The sequence below is a fragment of the Alligator sinensis genome, unplaced genomic scaffold (assembly GCF_000455745.1).
Source record: "Alligator sinensis unplaced genomic scaffold, ASM45574v1 scaffold131_1, whole genome shotgun sequence".
NCBI lineage: Eukaryota > Metazoa > Chordata > Crocodylia > Alligatoridae > Alligator > Alligator sinensis.
In genome coordinates, this window is record NW_005841830.1 from 6,308,569 (window position 1) to 6,328,667 (window position 20,099).

The 20,099-nt window shown below is 39.4% G+C and overlaps 1 protein-coding gene across 3 annotated transcripts in view; it reads left to right on the forward strand.

The window, feature by feature from the left end:
• The window catches only part of SRBD1 (S1 RNA binding domain 1), a 216,416-nt gene that overhangs the window by 29,529 nt on the left and 166,788 nt on the right, over nucleotides 1-20,099 (forward strand). For 2 of the 3 annotated variants that reach the window (XM_025204932.1, XM_006014737.3), the window contains 3 exons: nucleotides 936-1,071; nucleotides 8,803-8,906; nucleotides 19,345-19,452. In XM_025204932.1, coding sequence (XP_025060717.1) covers nucleotides 936-1,071; nucleotides 8,803-8,906; nucleotides 19,345-19,452 — 348 coding nt within the window. The remainder of the gene's footprint in view (nucleotides 1-935; nucleotides 1,072-8,802; nucleotides 8,907-19,344; nucleotides 19,453-20,099) is intronic. The other variant, XM_006014738.3, reaches the window with a different exon arrangement.

Genomic DNA, 20,099 nt, shown 5'->3' on the forward strand with positions numbered 1-20,099 from the left:
TGCTGGTGTCGTGGCTGGCACGGGGGTTCCAGTGGCAGCAGCGACAGCAATGACTATCACTGCCCCCGCTCCTCACTCTCACACTGGGTCCCACCCACTGGGCCGTGCGGGTGGCTCCTGCCCATGCTGGTCTAGCCAGGCTGTAGCCCCATGCCTGCTGCGGGTGCATAAATCTGGGAAGGTGTATATCCCACATTCTACACCCTCCTCTCCCACCCCACACACCCACCCTCTGTCCCACACAATGGGGGGCTGTATCCTGGGGGTGGGGGCAGCGGGTCGGGAGTGAGGGGCACCAGCAGGACTTAAAGGGCTGTGGGGCTGTGGTTTGGGAATCAGTGGCACGGGCAGGGCCAGGGAGCTGTTTTCTATGTAAACTATATACTGGGTCGGGACTGGTCATCAATGTTTACAAATGGGTCCTGGTACAAAAAAGGTTGAGAACCACTGGTCTGTATGAGTGTGGTAAGTTCTAATTGGCTAGTACTGTTTGGCTTTGTAGTCATTACCTGTGTCCTACCCATCAAGAAGGTAAAACCCAACCATGGATGGTTCGCCAAGATTTCATTTTGAGGCCTGGTTTATAAGAGACATACTTTTGTGTGCCAGGTACCCCTTTTCCATTGCTGTTTTGTTCTTAAAATAATGCATTCTGCAGGACATCAGCAACTGTTTTATTGAACTGGTGGCATTCTACAGACTTGTATTATGAGTGAACAACTTTAAGCATTAGCCTAAACTTCTGCAATGTAGGAACTGTTGTCACGAAGTGCAATTCAGATGGCATTGAAGGAGCTAGGCTTTTTTTTTCCGTTTACAGAAATATAGTCGCATCACAGTGGAGCAGGTTATGCAAATCAACCGGTAGATACTGAGGATACAGACACTAATTACATGTTAAATTGGCGAACTAATCTATTATTCTTTGTTCTTAGATGTCAACAAAGGTATATTTGTCTCCAGTCAGCTTTGGCAAAAGTGTCATCCAAAAGTGTCAATGAGAAGGATGTTGATAAATTTCAACTGTACCATAATTTTTCATGCAACATAAGGAACATCCAACATCATCAGGTATATGTTTGAATATGCTGTTTTCTTTCTAGATAGCTAATGTGAGCCCCATGGCAAAATATGCTGCCTTAATTACTTGCTTAAAAACTGAATTTATTAATTTTTCAGTAACCCGAGTTTAAAAAAAACCAAACGAAAAACAGTTTCTTGACAAAGTAACCTAGAAGAGTAAACTACTTGTTAGGAGACTGTGTGTTCAAGATCAGTGAGAGACATAATGTGACTGATGATCTCTCTTTTTTGCAAAGCAACAAGCACATACCAAATATATGAAGGAGAAGGATGAAAGCTAAGTAGTTAATCCTGAGAAAAAGGAGAATATAGGATACTTACTAGGTATTAACTAACAGCAATGCTGCGAGCCAAAGTTAGATTTAGAAAACTGTGAAATAGAATCAAGCAAACTTTCTTAGTGGTTCATCCATCACGTCCCTCATGGGGTTTGCTAGAATGCTGAGTTGGCTCAGAAACCATCCCTATGGACAGAGAGTGCTCTGAGCCACTTGGCACTAAACCTGTCAGTTGAAATTGGTGTGAAGCAGCAGGAAAAGGTTAGAAAATTGTAGTTAGAGGTGACCTGCAAATGTAGTATTTAAAAAAAAAAAAAAAAAAAAAGACGAAGAAAAAAACCCCAGCAACCTCACTTCTCAGTCAAGTGCTCCAGATAACAAGGTCAAAAGAAGCATTCAGCAGACAATCAACTGAAAATATAGGTGTGTTTCCTTGTGTGGCAGGTGATCACAGTCTTGTCTTTTGTGAAGCCTTTCCAGTCATCCTAAATTATAATAGTAAATCTATATTGCTTAAAAGTGTTATATGACTTCAAAATGGTAACCTCTCCACTGGAAAGGAACTTCTCTATTGGTGTGCAGTGTTTCTCACCACCATCAGTTTATAGCTTCATCAGTAATCCACAAGAAATGCCCCCCAAACTTATAGGTGGCTGTTGTTTGCCCCCTTCCCTGAATGCCTTTCCTTTATGTTAGTGTTAGTGTCTATTTTCTTCTCCTGTCACCATATTAAAAAGCCAAATGAGGTTCTGCTTGCTAACTTCTGATTTTGACTTCTCTTTCAATTCTGCTGAGTTTTTTTTAAAATGGATTTATTGTACTAAACACTTTGCCAGACAGGTACCCATGTCTGAAATTAGTCCATGTATCATAAAACAAAGATTACATTATTTTAAGCAATCTGGGTCTTGGGGAAAGGATGAATTATTATTAGTGTTTTAATATCTGAGTGGTCTGTATAAATGTGTAAGAGGTTCTTGCATTGCTGTTTGTATTAAGCTTGAATGTTTATAGCGTTTTATTGTATTACAGTAATTGGCCTGCAGAGGTTTACATTAATGAGGTCTGGGAGAGCTCAGTAGTGCAAGGTTCACTTTTATAGCATCTCATACATTTTATCATAAAATACTGTAGTGAGAATTTTGCAGGTCATTATCAGGGAGATTACATTTTGTTCGCTGAAAAAAAGAACTCTTCGGGTCACTGCAGACTGACTGGAGTCTTTTAGTACCGACAGCAAAAGAAATAGGCTGCTTTATTATGGTACCTAGTGCCCTCTAGTATAAAAGTATAATTCTCAAGGCATTTTACAAAGGAGGTCAGTATCATTGTTTTATAGTTCAGGATAGTGAGGCATAGAAGGGCAGAGACCTGCTTGATGTTACTCAGCAAAGCAGGGGCACCAACAGGAAGAAAATCCAGGCCTCAAGTCAGAGGCTAGAGCTGTTAGCTTATGCTGCCTCTCGCATTGGGTATGTCCTTCTATTGGCTATTTGGGTGTTAAAAATAAATAAATATCTATAGCATTCATTAAATTGGAAAACGTAGAGAGGGAAAAATCCTTGTTTTTTTTTCTTTAGTCTATTTACAGTTCAGGGGTTTGCTACATAACACATTTTCACCATTTAAAAAAAATTAGTATTTTAAATATCACAGGTAAGGTGGTTTTTACTGCTTCATTTTTCCACAGCTTAATAAATAGAACTCTTTTCTTTTTGTGCTGAGAAAAAGCTTTAAAAAGTGTACAGCCATTCAAGGGATTTCTTGCAACAGAGTACTGGAGTTATATCAGATACATACCAGGAAGATCTTCTTCCTATCACTAACATGAACTACGCTTCTTTCAGATGCTGAGGATACTCAGTATTCCACAGTTCTTTGTTCCCCCTCTCTTCCAGGGGAGAGAGAAGGAAGACTGACTCCCTAATAACCCACCAAGTGGCAAGCTGTTAGGGAGGCTTGTGGGAATCCTGCCTGTCCACCCCTCCTTCCTCCTGTCATTCCCCTCACCCCCCACCATTCACCTGATGGCAGAGAAGGCATTCTTCTGTAGCAGGAACCCTCCCCAAGCACCAAATGGTTGCTGCCGGGGAGGATGATGCTTCCCACCCCCCAAATCCTATGGGTCAAACCAGAGGAGTGCATAGAGATGGAGATAAAAATGTTTTTCTAACCTTGCACTCACTAAGAGGGTGGTGAAGCACTGGAATGGGTTACCCAGAGAGGTTGTGGAATCTCCATCCTTGGAGGTTTTTAAGACCCAGGTGGATAAAGCCTGGGTTGGGGTGATTTAGTTGGGGATGGTCGCATGCTGAGCAGGGAGTTGGACTAGGTGATTATCTGAGGTCCCTTTCAACCCTCATTTTCTATTATTCTATGAACTGCAGACTATTCTCCAGAGGAAAAAAATCCCCTGCCTACTCCTCCCCCCCATTCCCACACACACATTTCGTCAGTCAGTTGATTGGTGGGATGGGGGAGGTATTCTCCTAGGGCTGGAACCCTCCCAGGACTGTCTGCCAGGGGCTGCTTTTCTGTCACCTATATTTTGACAGCCTGCACCCTTCCCAGGCAGGGGAGAGAGCAGGCTGTCCATCAGTGACATCCCCTAAGGGTGAGGGGTAACCTAAGGAGTACACCTGAAGTGCTAATTGAGATGTAGCCAGCTTATTGAGCACCCAGGGTTGCAGAGATGGTGCGCACACATACTGAGCACTGGGGCAAGGGGGAAGGGAACAGACGGACAGGTGTGGATGAAGGGAAGGGAAGACTTACCTTCCTGCTGTAGCAGCGTCAGCTCCATTCCAGCATCGGCAGCCCTGTGGTCAGGCTCCCTGTGAGCCCGTGTCCTGTTTGCTCCCCCCTCCCTCCATATATGTATATTGGACATAGGGCTGCTTCCTGGCAGGGGAATTGCGGAATGTTAAATACAGACAACCAAACAAAGGATATTTCTTCTTTAATTTCTCTAAACTAGAGAAGTCTTATTCTTTCCTTAACCAGTCTATAATCTAGATTCAATTCTTTTCTCTTCTGAAATCCTTATCTCCAATGAAGCCATAGCCTTCCTTCATTGTATTCATTAGCCTGCCTTCCTGCTGGGTCTGTCCAACCTTTGTAGTTGTTGTCTTCTGACTTTTCCCTGGAGTCTATATTGCCAGTATCACTGGTACAACTTTTACAGTATTGAATATTTCTCTGTTACGTATCTGAGAGTCCAGGTCTTTGCTTGTATTGCAGCAAACGGCTTATATTGCAGCACAAGGGCTCCATTGTGCTAGTCAATGTATAAACATATATTATATGCCAATCTGTGCTCTAAAGTGTTTGAAATCTAGATCCTATGTTTTTAATACTACCAAAACCCTCTATTCTGTTGAATCCCCTTTTTATTTTTCGAGTATCTTTGTCTTCTTGACTTTTTGGTAAGAAATCTTCTCTCCCACTGTCTGCTTCTTAACTTTGACCTTGGCATTGTGTTTCAAAAAATCTTGGTCATTCTCTGTCCTGAAATACTTTCTTGTCCAATCCATGCAACCCTGATAAAGCTAAATGGTCATTCTTTTTGCTTGTGCTCTTGGATTAGAGCTCTTTCCTTGTGGATCAGTGAGTTTCTTTTCTTTAATGCCTTCAAAAATCTTTCTTTTCTCCTTCATTTGTGACCTTTGGGAAAGAATACTGTGGTCTTTTGCATTAAGAAGGCTGGATAGGGACATATTTCTGCATGTAAATTGAGCAGAAGAGTAGATAGAACATTTTTTTTTAAATTCATTTAACTATTTTGGTGCAGGCTTCTTATAAGAAACATGTCTATACATGATGTAAAGAAGTTAGAAATTTATGGAATAATCTATACATCTCGTAAGCCTCTAGTATTTTATGTGATATGGTGGTGTTGGACTAGAATGTTAAAGACCTTCACTCTAATCCGTTGGTGACTTTGTTCAGAGATAAGAGATCTGCAGCATGTCTTTTATTGGCTATAAAAGTAGGAAACTTCTGTAAGTCACATTTACAGTAATTAAACCTATTCTGTTTGGGGAAAAAATTGTGAGAATGTTAAACCCTTGAACTGGGAGATACTATGACGTTAACTTCTATATATGCGTGTATAAAACTTTCTTCTGTGTTCACATTAGAATAGTTTGTTAATTATATACAAGTACTACTGGTCAGAGAGAAAAACTTTTTTTTTTCTTTCAGTGACCAGAGATTTATCTTCCCTTTTTATGCCATATATAGTGTACATTAAAATCAGGTACATATTTAAAAGTACAGAACAAGTAGCTCTTTTATAAATGCTTCAAATTTTGTATAATAGAATCCTAGTAAAAGTATTTAATCACAAATAATAAGAACTGGAAAAAAATATATAGTCCTAGATGTCGAGTAAATACTTAATCTTCAGAGTTTGGACAAAACAAACATTTATGCACAATAAAAAGACAAATGTATTGTGTTGTTTTCCATGTATACCTACTTGTCTTGATGCTCCCATCTAGAATGTTTTACTGTAAGTTAAAGCTTATAGTTATGTACCTGTTTTTCTAATGGGAATGAGACTCCATCTTGTCTCTTCTAGGATTAAAAGTATTCAGGCCAAGTACATATGCCTATATAGTAATCACATAATAAATAATAGAAGGAACCACCCTCATCATATGGAAGATGTCTGACTTTTAAACAGATTAGTGCTTAAGAGCCAGTCTCCTGGGTATTTCTTTTCTATAACATGTAAATAGGAGACTTAATTGATGGGAAAAGACTGTTACATAAAATAAGATACTTTAGGTATAATAGCCTTTTATACTTTTATTAAATGTGTCATTCCAGGTGGGTATTGAAAATTATTGAAAAATATAAAAGAAGTATAAAGGTATCCAGAACTGAGGTATAGTCCAGAGCTTTGGTATGGATAAATGTAGTCTGGAAGTTCTCTGAAGTGATGCCCAGCATGTTTTGTAGTTGATAGCTGGAATTGGGTCAGATGCATCTCTTTGTGTCCCCTGATTAAATCCCTATTCCTATTTTTGTTGTTAGAAGGTATGTTTTTTTCATCTTTAGTTGATGCTAGTGAAGCTCCTATCTGTTGGGTCCATTCCAGTCTATAACCTATTTGCATGCACTTTTTCACTCTGGAGAAAAAAACACTTTGTGCCTGTTTTTGAATATATCACATAAAATGAATATAATCAGTGTATTGGAAGAGTAAATTAATTTCCTGCCATTTTAAATGGAGACAACTTCAATTTATATATATTTTTCTATATACACATCATTTGTAACTGGATAAATTGGTTGCTTAAAAAATTAAGTTGGTAAAATCATTTTCTAGTCAGATGTTAACCTTTTTATAAGATTCCAACTCAAAACATTTTTGAAGCTTAGTTAAAAGCCTTTATAAATACTGTTTTAATGCAAATGCTGACCATTAATAATAGTGTTGTGAATGGTGACACTATAATTCAGTGTCAGATATATTATTCGTCTTGAACATCATTTTGATTTCACTTTAGCTTAACATTTAACTTTATCTCTGCTTTATGAAACTGGAATAAACATGAAAGCATTTGATTTGTTAAAATGTGTCTTTCTAATCTCTGCATGAAAACATTTGCTTTGGCAGTCAAGGTACCTGATGCTATAATATTTCACATGTAATTTTTATTATTAGGTTTGTTGTTCAGTGATATGTCAGGCCTGGTATGTCACAAGCACAGTAAAAGCTGAGGAATATAAATGGGTACTATGTCCTGGAGTCATTTTAAACCATTGTATTTAACATATGTGACATGTCTGAGTTAGCTAGTGATTGAATTAAAGTTCATGATTGACACAGAATGCTCTGTTGTGACAGTGCTTAGGGCCTGTAACATACAGCAACATGTGCAGTAATATAAGAATGTCAACTTTTAACAGCTTTTTATGATTTCTGTGTTTCTAACATTTAAGCAGTATTTAAAGAAGTTTTATTTCTAGTAAAAATAGGGAAATAACATTGTTCTGTTTTCCTTACAGTCCTAATCTATTACGTACCTAATGTAGTATGTGTATTAGATCCATTATTCAGAAATGTTATCTTCTAAAAGTTGCTAATAAGGGGCTAGTCCAGATCAGCTCTTCTAAACATCTCTGGCCTGTGGATTAGACTGATAACTATTCTTTGAATTCTGAACCAAGTTTTGCACATATACTGACAGATGTCTGCAGGTACTGTATCCACAGTCTCTGTAACTTAGATTTGTATACTGTTTGTAAATGTAAATACTGAGTTCGTGAGCGGATTACTTCTGTAAAACAAGTCATGTCTGAAATATGTGCATAGTTTTAAAGGCTGGAGTATTTTTATCAACTTGAAAACGAGATCCAAAAGGCATTTATACACATACCTTTTCATCCCGTGACATGCTGGAGATCCGGCGGGCGGATCGGAGCAGACTCGATTAATCGAGTCTGCTTGACACGTCAGCTGATGTGCACTGCACTGTCACGTGCAGTTGTATAAGTGGCGAAATGTGTGTCAGCATGCAGAAAATGGTGGCAGTGTGCATTTGAACTAAAACACCTTCAGTGTGTTTTAGTTCAAAAGCATGCCACTGCCATTTTCTCACGTTTTAAAAGCGTCTGGCGCTGCAGCGTAAGCATGTATACAAATGCCCAAAATATTTGTTTTTGGGAAGTTTCCTAGGAGGTGAGTAATCAGAAGTTCAGCTATTACAAATTAAATTAATTAGACTTTTATCAGGCAGTCTGCTCCATGTTGAATGATTTCAAATTTGGTTGCTGTCACTATAGATAAGGATATAGGAGCATAACACTGAATCTCTCTGTGTGTTCTTTTTTTATTTGAATTGCTCTCCGTATAGTTAGTATGAGTTTCAGTTAAGGTTGTAGAAGGGTAATAACTGGTTATTAATTTACTGATTCATCCACTGAGTTAATTTTCCATTAAAATATATATATTCTTTTCCCATAATGTGTGCATGTGCACATGCACAATATTAACAGAAAATTAACTCAGTGGCTCAACAAGTAATTAACAAGAGTTTATTGCCCTTTCAGAACCTCAGTTGAAACTCATTCTCTCTCTCTCAAATCTATAGATATATATCTAGATCTATAGATACACATCCAGATCTATATCTATCTATATCTCTATATATATATAGAGAGAGAGACAGATATATAGGAAAAGCTTCTGAAATGAGATTTGCTATCACTGAGAGAACCATATACCGCAGTCTCGTATGGCATGATTTAATCTAATTGAAATGTTGGATATTATCTATTCAGACCAACGCTTTGTGAACTGATTTACTATTCAACCAACACGAATTGCTGCAGAATGTCAAGCGAGTGCGTACACAAATGTTGACTTGATAAGTTTATCTTTTGGGTATTTTGTGTGTCATCTGTCTTTGCCATTTATGTTTGCACTCAGATTCTGGCCATTAACCGAGGGGAAAATCTGAAGATACTGACAGTGAAGGTCAATGTTCCTGACGGGGTGAAGAATGAATTCTGTAGGTGGTGTGTCAATGAAAGGTCTGTATATATATTCTTACAGAAGTCTTTTTTTTTTTTTTTTTTTTCTACAGACAGCTACACGCTGAAATGTACGTCATATATCTTGTTCCATAAAGAAAAATAATTTAAACAAATAATTTATCAGAAGACCTTACTTTCAGAACAACTAGGGCTTGTTCTGTGTTTCTAACTACTGCCAATATGATGATCAGGAATACGATGCTTTTGAATATGAAATGTGAATTATAGAGTCAAGCTTTGAGCAATTCAAATTATCAAATTTTCAGTGATTTATTTAAATGTTGAATGCATTTTGGACTTTTTATAGTAGGGTTTCTACACAGTGAGAATACTGTGAAGGATTATTTAGGATTAAATACATCATTGAAGATCTTCAGTTTCATGTGCCTGAAATAGGCCATTTGTATTCCTATACAAATGAAAAGAATGTTTCCATTCCTAAGTAATATTATATTATTTCCCCCCACAATGTAGCTACATGAAAGTCAGGATAGCTGGATACTTTGGAAAGCATTCTCTACATATTATGAATAAGTTTCATTTATTATTTTAATAATTAAAATCCAATTCATTCTTTACTTGCCAAATCTAAATGTGTTTCTTCCTCCGTCCATAATTCCTATCATAAATATCCTGTGTATGGTTTATGTAGTCTTATGGTAAATACTAGGACTGGGAATCCAGATTTATGCGTTAAATTTCTAGTTCTTAATCAGTTGCTTTGTGACACGCAGCATATTGTTATCTTCAGTTTATCTGTCTCTCATGGGGTCTGCTTGATGTTCACAAAGTACTCTGAGATTCTATGATGAAAAGAATGGCATAAATACTTGCAGTACTAATATTTTTCTCTAGTATTTCACTGTTTCTATGTCTTTTGTCCATTTCCTTACTTGCTTCCTTCTCTTGTTTGTCAACAAAACCTGAACAGCCTGCTTTGGAGGGCAATACTTTCCTGATGTTATGTGTTTTTCAGGCTTGCATGCACAAGTAATTTGGGTTGATTTTTTTTTCCATTGAATTAAAGGATGTTAAGACATCCAGCTCCCCTGGAAGTCTTTTTGGGAATTCTAGCTTTGGTGTCTAAAATTTAGTTACTGTGAAATAGACAGGAAAGAAAAAATGCTGTTATTTGATTACATAAAGATGGATATATGCTGTAATACTCAATTTAAATTAATGTTTTCCCTTTGCTGAAAGAAAGGAAGTGGAAAAGGTAAGGTACATTTTTACACTGTAGAAGGTTGCTTGATCCATTTTCAGTTCCTTAACAGGATTAAAACATGCTTTTGTCTTAGTATTGTGAATCTTAATTGTAATAGCTATGGACTTTCTCCAGGTAGACTCCTGACTACAGTTAACATTCATTTTATCTTTGATATATGCTTCAGACCAAATTGCCTGCTCAACACAATACTGTCTACCATGTAGGCAGACAATAACTCTGAGTGCTCTTGTCTTAAAAGCTGCATCTACAGCAACAGTGTGAGTCACTGCCATGGAACAGTTTGTCACTGGTACAAGAATGAAAGTTTAAAATGTAAATTTTTATTTTTGTTTGATTTTTTTTTTTTTTTTTTTTTTTTGAGTCATTCTGTGGTAAGAGAAATAGTTGCTTCGGGAATCCAACTTTTATTCATTTAAGTGCCCTAACATTTAAGAGTCCAATATAATATCTTAGTTTTTACTAATTAAGGGCAATTTATTTTCCTCAACCAAAAAATTGTACGGGAGCAACTTTTAAAATGTATATTGGTGCATGAAAATCTGTGCAATGTTCTATGCTTTTCCACACTGTCTAAAACTATTGTTGATGGCAGAAGTTGTTTTCTACCAAAAACAATTTCCTATCCATCCTTGGCTGGCTATCTCCAAACTTGTAGTGGCCATCCACTTTTCTGTTGGCCTAATGGTCTGCAGCGTGGAAACACTCATGCTCTATGGCAATGGTTCCCAACCTGTTTGCCCCATGGGCTGAATGGACAGTGCCCAGTCCTCCGTGGGCAGGATCCAGCCAGTGACTCTTATCTGGCTTTGGGGATTTTACAGCCTGGCCTTGATCCATCCTCCTGGGATGGAGGCAAAGTAGAGTAGCCCTGATCTGGACATGTGGTGTGGGAGGAAAACAGCTTGGTCCCAATTCCAATCTGGATGCGTCAGATGGTCATGAGGCAGGGTGCTGCAGGGTGGCCCTGATCTGGATGGGCCTGGGGGAGGGACAGAGCAGTCGCACCTGGGGTTTGGGCAGAGCAGCCCTAATCCCGATGCATGGCAGTGGGAATGGGGAAGCAGCCCAGTCCCATTCCCAGTCCATGTGCCCTGGTGTAGCTTGATCTGGATGGAGGGGGTAAGCGTAGGGAGGGGAGGGGAGGGGAGTAACTTGGCCTAGAATATTTTAGCTCTGATCTGGGTATATGTATGGTGTGGGGATGTGGAGCATCCTGGCCCAGTTCAGACACACAGGGGGTGGCCCAGCCCTGATTTTGCTGCATGGGCAATGGCCCAGGGGAGGCTGCATCCAGCTTCATGGAGCTTCCACCTCTCCCCCAATCCCAAGTTTTCCAGTCTGTGGGGCTCTCTGTGGACTGGATATCGTAGCTCCATGGGCCATATGTGACCTGCAGGCCAGAAGTTGAACAGCCCTGTTCTATTGGCTCATAAGTTTGAATCTTGATGGGTTGATGTTAACAGGGCTCAGAAGGAATATCCAATAGCCTGCTTCATTAGTTGTTTTTTTAACAAGTCCTGTCTACTCTGCACAATGCAGATGTCAGTCTGCCAAGTAAGTATCCTCTGCATTACTTCTCGTCATTCTATATATTTGATTTCTGTAAACCTGAGACTGTCATTAAAAAGGCACTGAATTGCCAAAAAACTGTAACCAAAGAACTCCTCCCCCCTCATTGTCAGGTTTGTTTTCTTTTTCCCTTTACAACAGTGCTACCTAACCTTTATGGGCTTAATGCGTAGTCCCATGGGATTTATGGACTTAATGCATAGTCCCATGTTAACCCTCTCCAATCTACTTGCTAAGCATGGTAGCTGGTGCCTGAAGCAGCAATTGAGCTGGCTTACAGCAAGTGAGCTGCTACATGCAGTGTCGAGTATGCTGGTGAGGCTTGTGTGTGGAAATAGCACTGTTTACAGGAACTCATATAAAGAACTATTTACAGTCAGAAATAACTGTCTTGCTACAGCCCTTTATGGGCTGGATAGGTTCTTTGGGATCAGTCCATGGGCTGGATCTGATGCACATTGTCAGTCTGTGGGCCTGATCCAGCACAGGATTAATGCATGGATGCAGTCCAGCTCATAGCCCAGGCCTCCATGCTCAATTGGGCCTGCTGCCCTGGTCCTGCCACTGGCCATATGTGTTAGATTGGCCCTGGGACTGGCCATGTGTCTGTGGGCCTAGGCTCAGCCCTTGGCCCCAGTCCTGGCCTCAGCCCTGCATACACTGCATCAGGTCTGCTATCCCAGCCCTATATGCTGGCCTGCTTTGGTGCACAGGGCCATGTGAGCTTGTCAGAGGGGGAGAGCTTGAAAATGTGGTGTCAGAGGAGCTGTGACAGTGTTGACTGCCACTGTTCCCCCTCTGCCAAATTTTGGACTTGTGAGGAATCCCTTAAGCTAGCTGACATGGCTCCGTGGACCAGAGGTTGAGCACCACTGCTTTACAGTCATAGTCAAAGACTGAAACTGTTCAGTACTTTTCATAGAATGTGTTAGTTATACCTTGCTCAGTGCTTTAAATCAGCATCCTTGTATACCTTTAGGGCCAGATTGAGATGATTCTTTGAATTGTTATCACCAGTGCTATCAAATGCACAGGAAGTAATAAGTTGTAATGATCTGTATGTTGTAATTATGCAGAAGAACTGGGCTGTAGGGTGGGAGGTTAGTCATCCCTGTAATTAATAATCTGAATTTTCAGAACGGGCCTATTATCATATCACGGGGTGGTACTCCAAGATCAAATATTATTTTTATAGTAAAGGATCTAAAAAGCAGAGCCATTCTGAAAACTTACATTTTTTTTTTCAAATTTAAACATAATTATTGGTCATCCTGAAGGCCAATTACTCATTTTAGTGGAAAGTTATTCTTAAAAGAAGAATGCTTTATTAGCTTGGGGTCAGGGGAAGAAGATAGAAGTACTGTACTTATTTGATTATTGCACACACCTTTACTCCCAACATCAGTCTTCCAAAATTGGGGTGTGTTTATTAAGCAGGAAAGCTGACTTTTCTTCACTGAAATAGAAGCAGGGAAGAATAGAAGAATGTAGACACTATACTAAAATGGCTGCCACTTCTTTCTGGCCCCAGAAAGCAGAAGGGGTGGAGTCCCATGTTAACCCTCTCAGAGCTACTTGCTAAGCACGGTAGCTGGTGCCTGAAGCAGCAATTGAGCTGGCTTAAGGCAAGTGAGCTGCTACATGCAGTGTCGAGTATGCTGGTGAGGCTTGTGTGTGGAAATAGCACTTTGTTTACAGGAACTTATATGAAGAACTATTTACAGTCAGAAATAACAGTCTTGCTACAGCATTTGCAAGAGTTCAAGGCTTGGCCTTATTGCTCCCCTGCCATACCAGGAAGTTCTTGCAGCCTCACTCAAACTGTCTCCTGGGATGCCACACTTCCCAGACACTGTTTCCAGGTGGACTTACCCCGTTGCACAGTCAGCCATGATTTGGGAAAAATCTTTTTCTATATTCTACCTTCCAAAAACAATGTGCGCATCTTATTTTGGGGCATGTGGTATGCAAGGAAATATACCAATTTAGTCATCTACATCAGGACACAGTTGGATTCTCTGTTCTCCATTTTTAAAATAAATTGCTGCTTTTTAAATTAAAAAGTAGATAAGGGCAGGCTCAAGCTTGTCTATTCCTGGCCAATCCCCCACTCCCACTGCCTGGCCCTTTTGCAAGGAGGTAAGCACTGTAATAGCTTTTAAAATGTAAGTACCACTTGATTCACAAAAGTTATGGAGGGGTGTCTTGGGTCCAAAAAGGCTGAGTACCATTCATTTAGCTTGAAGTCCTCAGATATGTTCTCTTCTATAGAGTGCTGGAGGTCAGTCAGAGGATATCAAATCACCATAATTTCAAAGGTTTACTAAGTCCTTCCAAATCCCAAGGCTTTTTTTATTTTTCTGTACCTCCTGAGCTTGTGGAGTTGTGAAGTTTTGGGGCTCTCCTTCCATATATGTGATTCTCATCATTGTGCTGTCTGTCCAACTATGTCTGTTCAAACCTCTGTCATGTAAAGTCGTACCGTCTTCCCTGTTTTAAAGATTGAAGCTTGAAGCACAGAGAAATTAAACTACGGTAAAATCTCTGTTATCCAGCATGAGTGGGGAATGGGGGATGCCGGTTATCTAAAAATTCCATTTATCTGAGAGTATACCTAGCAAGGAAGACAGTGCCATACTTGTAGTGAACATTTTCAAAGAATTAGTGTACAATACATTATAGTATAACATACTGTATAAAGAATAAAATAGTATACAGGTACTCGCCAATCAAGTAGTAGTAAAGCAACACTAGAGTTAAGAGAAATCCTGAGGCAGTGATGTACAGTACGGTAGAGTACACTCAAGTTACACGTAGTACAGTATTGGCAGTGCATGGCATACACCTAGATCACTTAAAAATACAATACACTTAACACTACAGCGTGCATTGTGCCGCTGAAAGCAGCACAGCAGGCAGCAAAGCAGCATAGTGCCATGTGTGTCCTGCTGCTGAAATTCTGGTTAATAGAGTATTCTGGTTAGTTAAATGCCAGATAATAGAGATTTTACCATGGATGACTGGTGCCTCCTGAGTTGTGGGGGGTGCTTGCCCCCATAGCAGCCAGTCAGCGATGGGGGGGGTGGGGAGGGGGGGGAGGAAGGAGAGGGTGCCCCGTGGCCGATTGTGCTGACCCAGGGGTTTCCCCTGCGTCTGATTGCACCGACCCCAGGGGAATCTTCCTCCCCTGGTTGGCGCAGGGGGACCATGGGGATCACTTCTCTTGGTGCTCCCACTCCCTGTCCAGCGCTTTCAGGGAGGGCACCAGCACTTTCACCTGCCCCCTCCCTCCCCCCCCTCACCTAAGCAGGGAATGCTGGCTGTCAGGGGGTGCACCAGCAGTCTCAGGGGGTGTATGTGCACTCCCTATGTGTCACCACTGGATTTTATTGTACTTTCTGAAGGTCACACACAGGTTAGTTGCAGAACCATGAACAGAGCTGAGATATGCATAGTGACCAGCATCTTAACTTGCCTATTAAATTAGGAACGAGTATGCGGCCCTTTTAATTATTTGTGTGCGACTGTTTCATTTAAAAATACCACTAGGAAGAAAAGAGCAGTTGGAGAATGGTAGACATCTTTCAGGTAATAGGTTTGGTTCTTTGAAGACCCAGGCTATAAACAAACATAACTTTTAACTGCTTTAAAAGAGAAGAGGGTGGAGATTCCCGCTCAGGAACACTTTAGTTGTGTCTGCCTGTTCCCACAGCAATACAAGCAAAGTAAATCAAAGTAAATTTAACCCTGAATGGAATAGTAAAACTTGCAAAATTTTGTTATGTTTGTATCACTTCAGGAACATAAATATCAAACAGGTCAGAATAGATTTCACATTATGAATTTCTCTTTGAAAACTCTGGGTTTATCAGGTGAGCACGCCTAACTGCTAGCATTGTGTGGCACCCCATAGCACCCTTTTTAAGAATCTGTAATCTATTACCCCCGTAACCAATGCTTTGTTGTCATTTAGAAAACTTGTTTTGGCACCTATAGTAATTAAAATGTAATTTTAAGACCATGTTTCAGGTTTTGTTGAAACTTATTGAGAGACCTTACATATCCTCAGATTTGTCATTATGGACAGAACCACATTTTTTCAGCAAATGGCATCTCTGTAATCCAAGCCCATGCATGCCGTATCACCATATGCAGTTGGACCACGCTGATCACTGCAGGAGTGGAATGAGCTTGCTCTAACATCTGAATATATCCTTCCAAATGACTCTAAAAATGGTATCAAGTAGCTGGATTAGAATATAGGACTTTTTTTTTTTTTTTTTTTTAATTCTAAAGTCTCAAATCTGCTTTTTAGCAGTGCTGTAAAATAGTTGTTCCTGGACATAATTCCCACCATATACAACTTTCTGTACAACTTTGTTCAGTTCACAAGATGCTGTTTTATACAGAGACTTTCCTGACCATAACCACATGTGAAGCATGTTCTAGAAGTTAATTCATTAGTAGAAAATCCTGATAAAATATTTGACAGGGTAAAAATTTAATTTAGATGGTTTTTGAGTGGTCTGTAGTGGTACTTTTGCTCACTTTGGTAATAAGCATTATTTCTCTCTCTCTTCCCCCTTAAATAATGGATGAAGGTTACAGGCTTGGTATTTTTACACAGGCAGTGTAATAAATATACTTTCTAGATTTTATTTTTAATAGCAGAGTCTGGAATTGATTCTGTAGCATTTGTTATGACTCTTCACTGAATATCTTGAAATTCATGTGTAGGCATGTAGTTGAAATATCTTCTGCAGTGAGCTGTTTGTGGATGAAAGATCCACTAATTTGCCTAAAAGGAGGGGGGAAACCTTCTGTCTCTTTCCAAATGCATTTCTATCTACCATCAGGATACTTCTTTTTGAAGAATTTAGTCATAGTTTACCATGCACACAAATTTAATATTATAGAATTGGGTAGTAATGAGAGAAAAGGAAACTCTGTGCCAGTGTTATGTGGGTGTGAAAAATTGGCAATAGGTACAAGAAAGTATAATAAAACTGGCCTCTAACAGATGCTGGCAGGGGGAAAAACCCCAAACCAGAGCTTTAGTTCTAGCTTGGTGTGCCCCATGCCAAGGGCAGGGCAGCCTCTGTATAGATTGTGCATGCTTCAGCAGGGCTTTTGGTGCTTTTAATCTAATAGCTGTTCAATCAGCTATTAGATAAAAGTGCCAAAAAGCCCCGCTGAAGTGTGTGATCTATATAGACTCTGGGGAGCTGGGTCAAACTGACGTGGTTCCTTTTCTGGTAAAGCGCTGGGTTTTCTTGTTTTGGGTTTGTTTTTCCGTGTCTGTCAGCACCCACTAGTAACAAAAGGATGTGATGCTACAATGTTAAGGTCACATAGCTAAGCACTTAAAAATCCTGAAGTAGTAAAATTTACCTTGCTCAGATACTCTGAGTTCTGCACCCTTCTCTGTATACATTATAATAGATGTATTGGCTCAATAAGGCTTCTCATATATAATATAAAATTAAATATGTAATATATGCATAAGAAAAGATTTTCTTTCAGGAAATCATAGATGCCCTCAAAGAACAGAGTATCTATGTGGTCCTGAACACTTTTGAAGCGGAACTACCTAAATTAATTTTGCATGCAAGTGGAGCACAGTAAAAAGTAAAATTTAGCATCATTTGCTATGGTGGTTGCACGTGGACAGATTTTCATGTTATCAAATTCCTTCTCCCTGTCCCCCCAAGGAATACTTTTTAAAATTTGCCCAAACAGTAAAAAAAAAAAAAAAAAAGAGTCATCTTTTTTGTCATGAATAGGAAACCAACTATGGAGGAAACCACATTAAAAAGAGAAAGTTTGCACTTTAAAAAAGATTATTTAATTCCCAAACTATCCTTATTTTTATATTCCTTTACCTGTTAGCCTTCCCCCTTCCTCCCATGCTCATCATGTACCCAGTTCAATTTCCCTCCAATTTGGGATCCCCAAATGGCCCTTATTTTTGTACCTTTGACCCTTTTCCTAAAATGTGGAGATTCACCCTGAATCTCAGATGGAAAGCAGTGTTTAATCCCTCCACACCTGAGTAGTGAACTCCTTTGTGGGAGGTTCCTGACTCCCACTCTAGGGGAGTCATGGCACTATATTATAGTTTGTCAGATACTGTTTTCTGGATCAAGTTGTGCAAAGCAGTATTTCAGGCCTCCCCCCAGTCTCTTCCCATGTTACTTTATCTCCTCAACCCATTTAGCCTTTGCCTTTAGCCTTAGAATATCTCTCTACTTCCCCATCTTCTTAATGGTTTTGGTTCTCAACATTGCATCTTTTTTTTCACATTGTGATACTCCCCCTTCCATTTTTTTTCTTTTTCATGCTATTATTTAGTCCAACTCAAGTCACAAAACTATGGGAGTTCTCCCAGTCGCTTTGTCTTGGTACCTGCTTTTTGCAGAGTTTAATAGTTTGCCGTTCCGTATTATGGTGTTGCTTCTCACTGTTTGTGCCAATCTCAAGCTGTAATGCCAGGGTGCTTTCCACTAAGTTCAGATTCTCAGGGCTTTTAAGTCCATCTTTCTTCTTTCTTTGTATTTTGCAGCTGTTCTTGATGTGTAAAGATGAGTTTAAACAGAAAACCTCATCTGTATCTCATATTTGCTTCTTAGAGCTGCAGTAATTTTACAAAGTTTCTTCTTTCTCCCTAACAAGTCTTGAAACACTTGTATCCTTCCAGAGTAGGATCTGAAGTCTCTAACTTTCAGAATCTTCTGCTTTTGTTCAAAATAGAGCAAATGTATATAATGTCTCTTAGTTTGTTTGAATTAGTGGGTATATAGAGAGTTCTGTGTGCTCTGTCTGAAAGGACTGTTGCCTTTGTTTTCAGCTGCTTTAAATATTGTGTTTAATCTCTCCTTTTCCACATCTGGGAGCCCTCTTAATATTTCTTCTCATGATTTTCTATAATCTCATTTTTCTCTGCAAGCTCTTTTTCTTTTCTTTTTTCCTTCCCCATCATCTTAATTTCATTTTGCATATTTACAGTAGATTTCAGGTTTCTCTCCACCTTTATTTTCAAGTCAGTGATCCTGCCCCCAATTTCTTCTATCTCTACTTGATTTTATCAAACTGAGCCCCTGCTGAGAATTTTTAAACCTCTGATTTCTGAGAATAACTCACCAAAGCCCTCTCTGGTTAAAGTTGCTGTTTCTGTTTTGTCTTTTTCCTTCACTGCCCCACCTGTTCTGCAGTAGCTGTCTTTGATTCTGCACACCCTGTGAGCTCTTCTGAATGAGGATCTTCCAGCAAGTTTCTTCTGGGGAAGTCCTTTTCAAATTGATCCCCCTTTTGTAGGGTACTGCAAACAGGGGAAATGCTTACTGGGAGGCAAGGGATTGTGGATGATGTCGTATCTCCCATGGAGGTCTAGCTTCAGGCAGCCATCTGATGTCATGTGACCATGCCTATTTCAGTTCATCACTGAGGCTATAACTGCTGCAGGATTGATGGAATAGTGCTGGTATTTATAACACATTTTGTTGAAACAATCCATACTAAAGAATTGTCTCTTTTTTTTCCTTTCCAGTTATGGCAACTTAATTTTGTATCTCCTTGAGATCTTTGTGTACTCGTGCATATATGGTAGGTATGTTTAATCCTGCTGTTTTTTTGGCACAGATGGCGACCAAAACGCTATGCAAAACCAGAGTTAATGAAGATACTGCATAATTCAGTAGAAGATTCATATAAACGGCTTATTTATCCTCTTCTCTGTAGAGAATTCAGGTAAATACAGTCTCATAGGATATTAAAAAATTGTCTTATAGCCTGTGAAAAATGATGCTCAGTTTAGCCTGTGATTTGAGAAGTGATTAATCGTCATATCTTCATCATTCAGATTTAATTTCCAATCATATCCAATGTAGCCTGAGGTAAACAGTCATATCCAATAGTGTCCTAAGAAAGATAAATGGTTTGATCTTTATTACATTGGTTATATTGTTGCACGGGGGAGGGTTAGATGCATTTTCTGTTGTAATTTTTAAATAAAATAATATACTAAAAAGTTTCAGAAGGTATAAATATCAGTCAGTTTGATCATGAAGGAAAAGCATTTAAAATGTTTTAAAACTTAACTTTGTAGATGGAAGGTACCATTTCATTTGTTTACTGCAGTTTTCATAATGTTTTTCCTAACCAAGTCCAATGTGGAGTTTACATTACAGGCCTATAATCACATCCTTATCATCATCTTAATATAAACCATTATGTCACTGAAATTGTCCTAGACATCTGCTTTTGCCATTACACAATTGCCATTGCAATAACGCTGTCACTGACATTGTTCTATCTCGGTTTCTCTTACCTGTCTGGAAGAAACTGACAACGTAATTGCTCTTGCTGGAAGTGTCCCTTATGTTTGTCATCTCCGC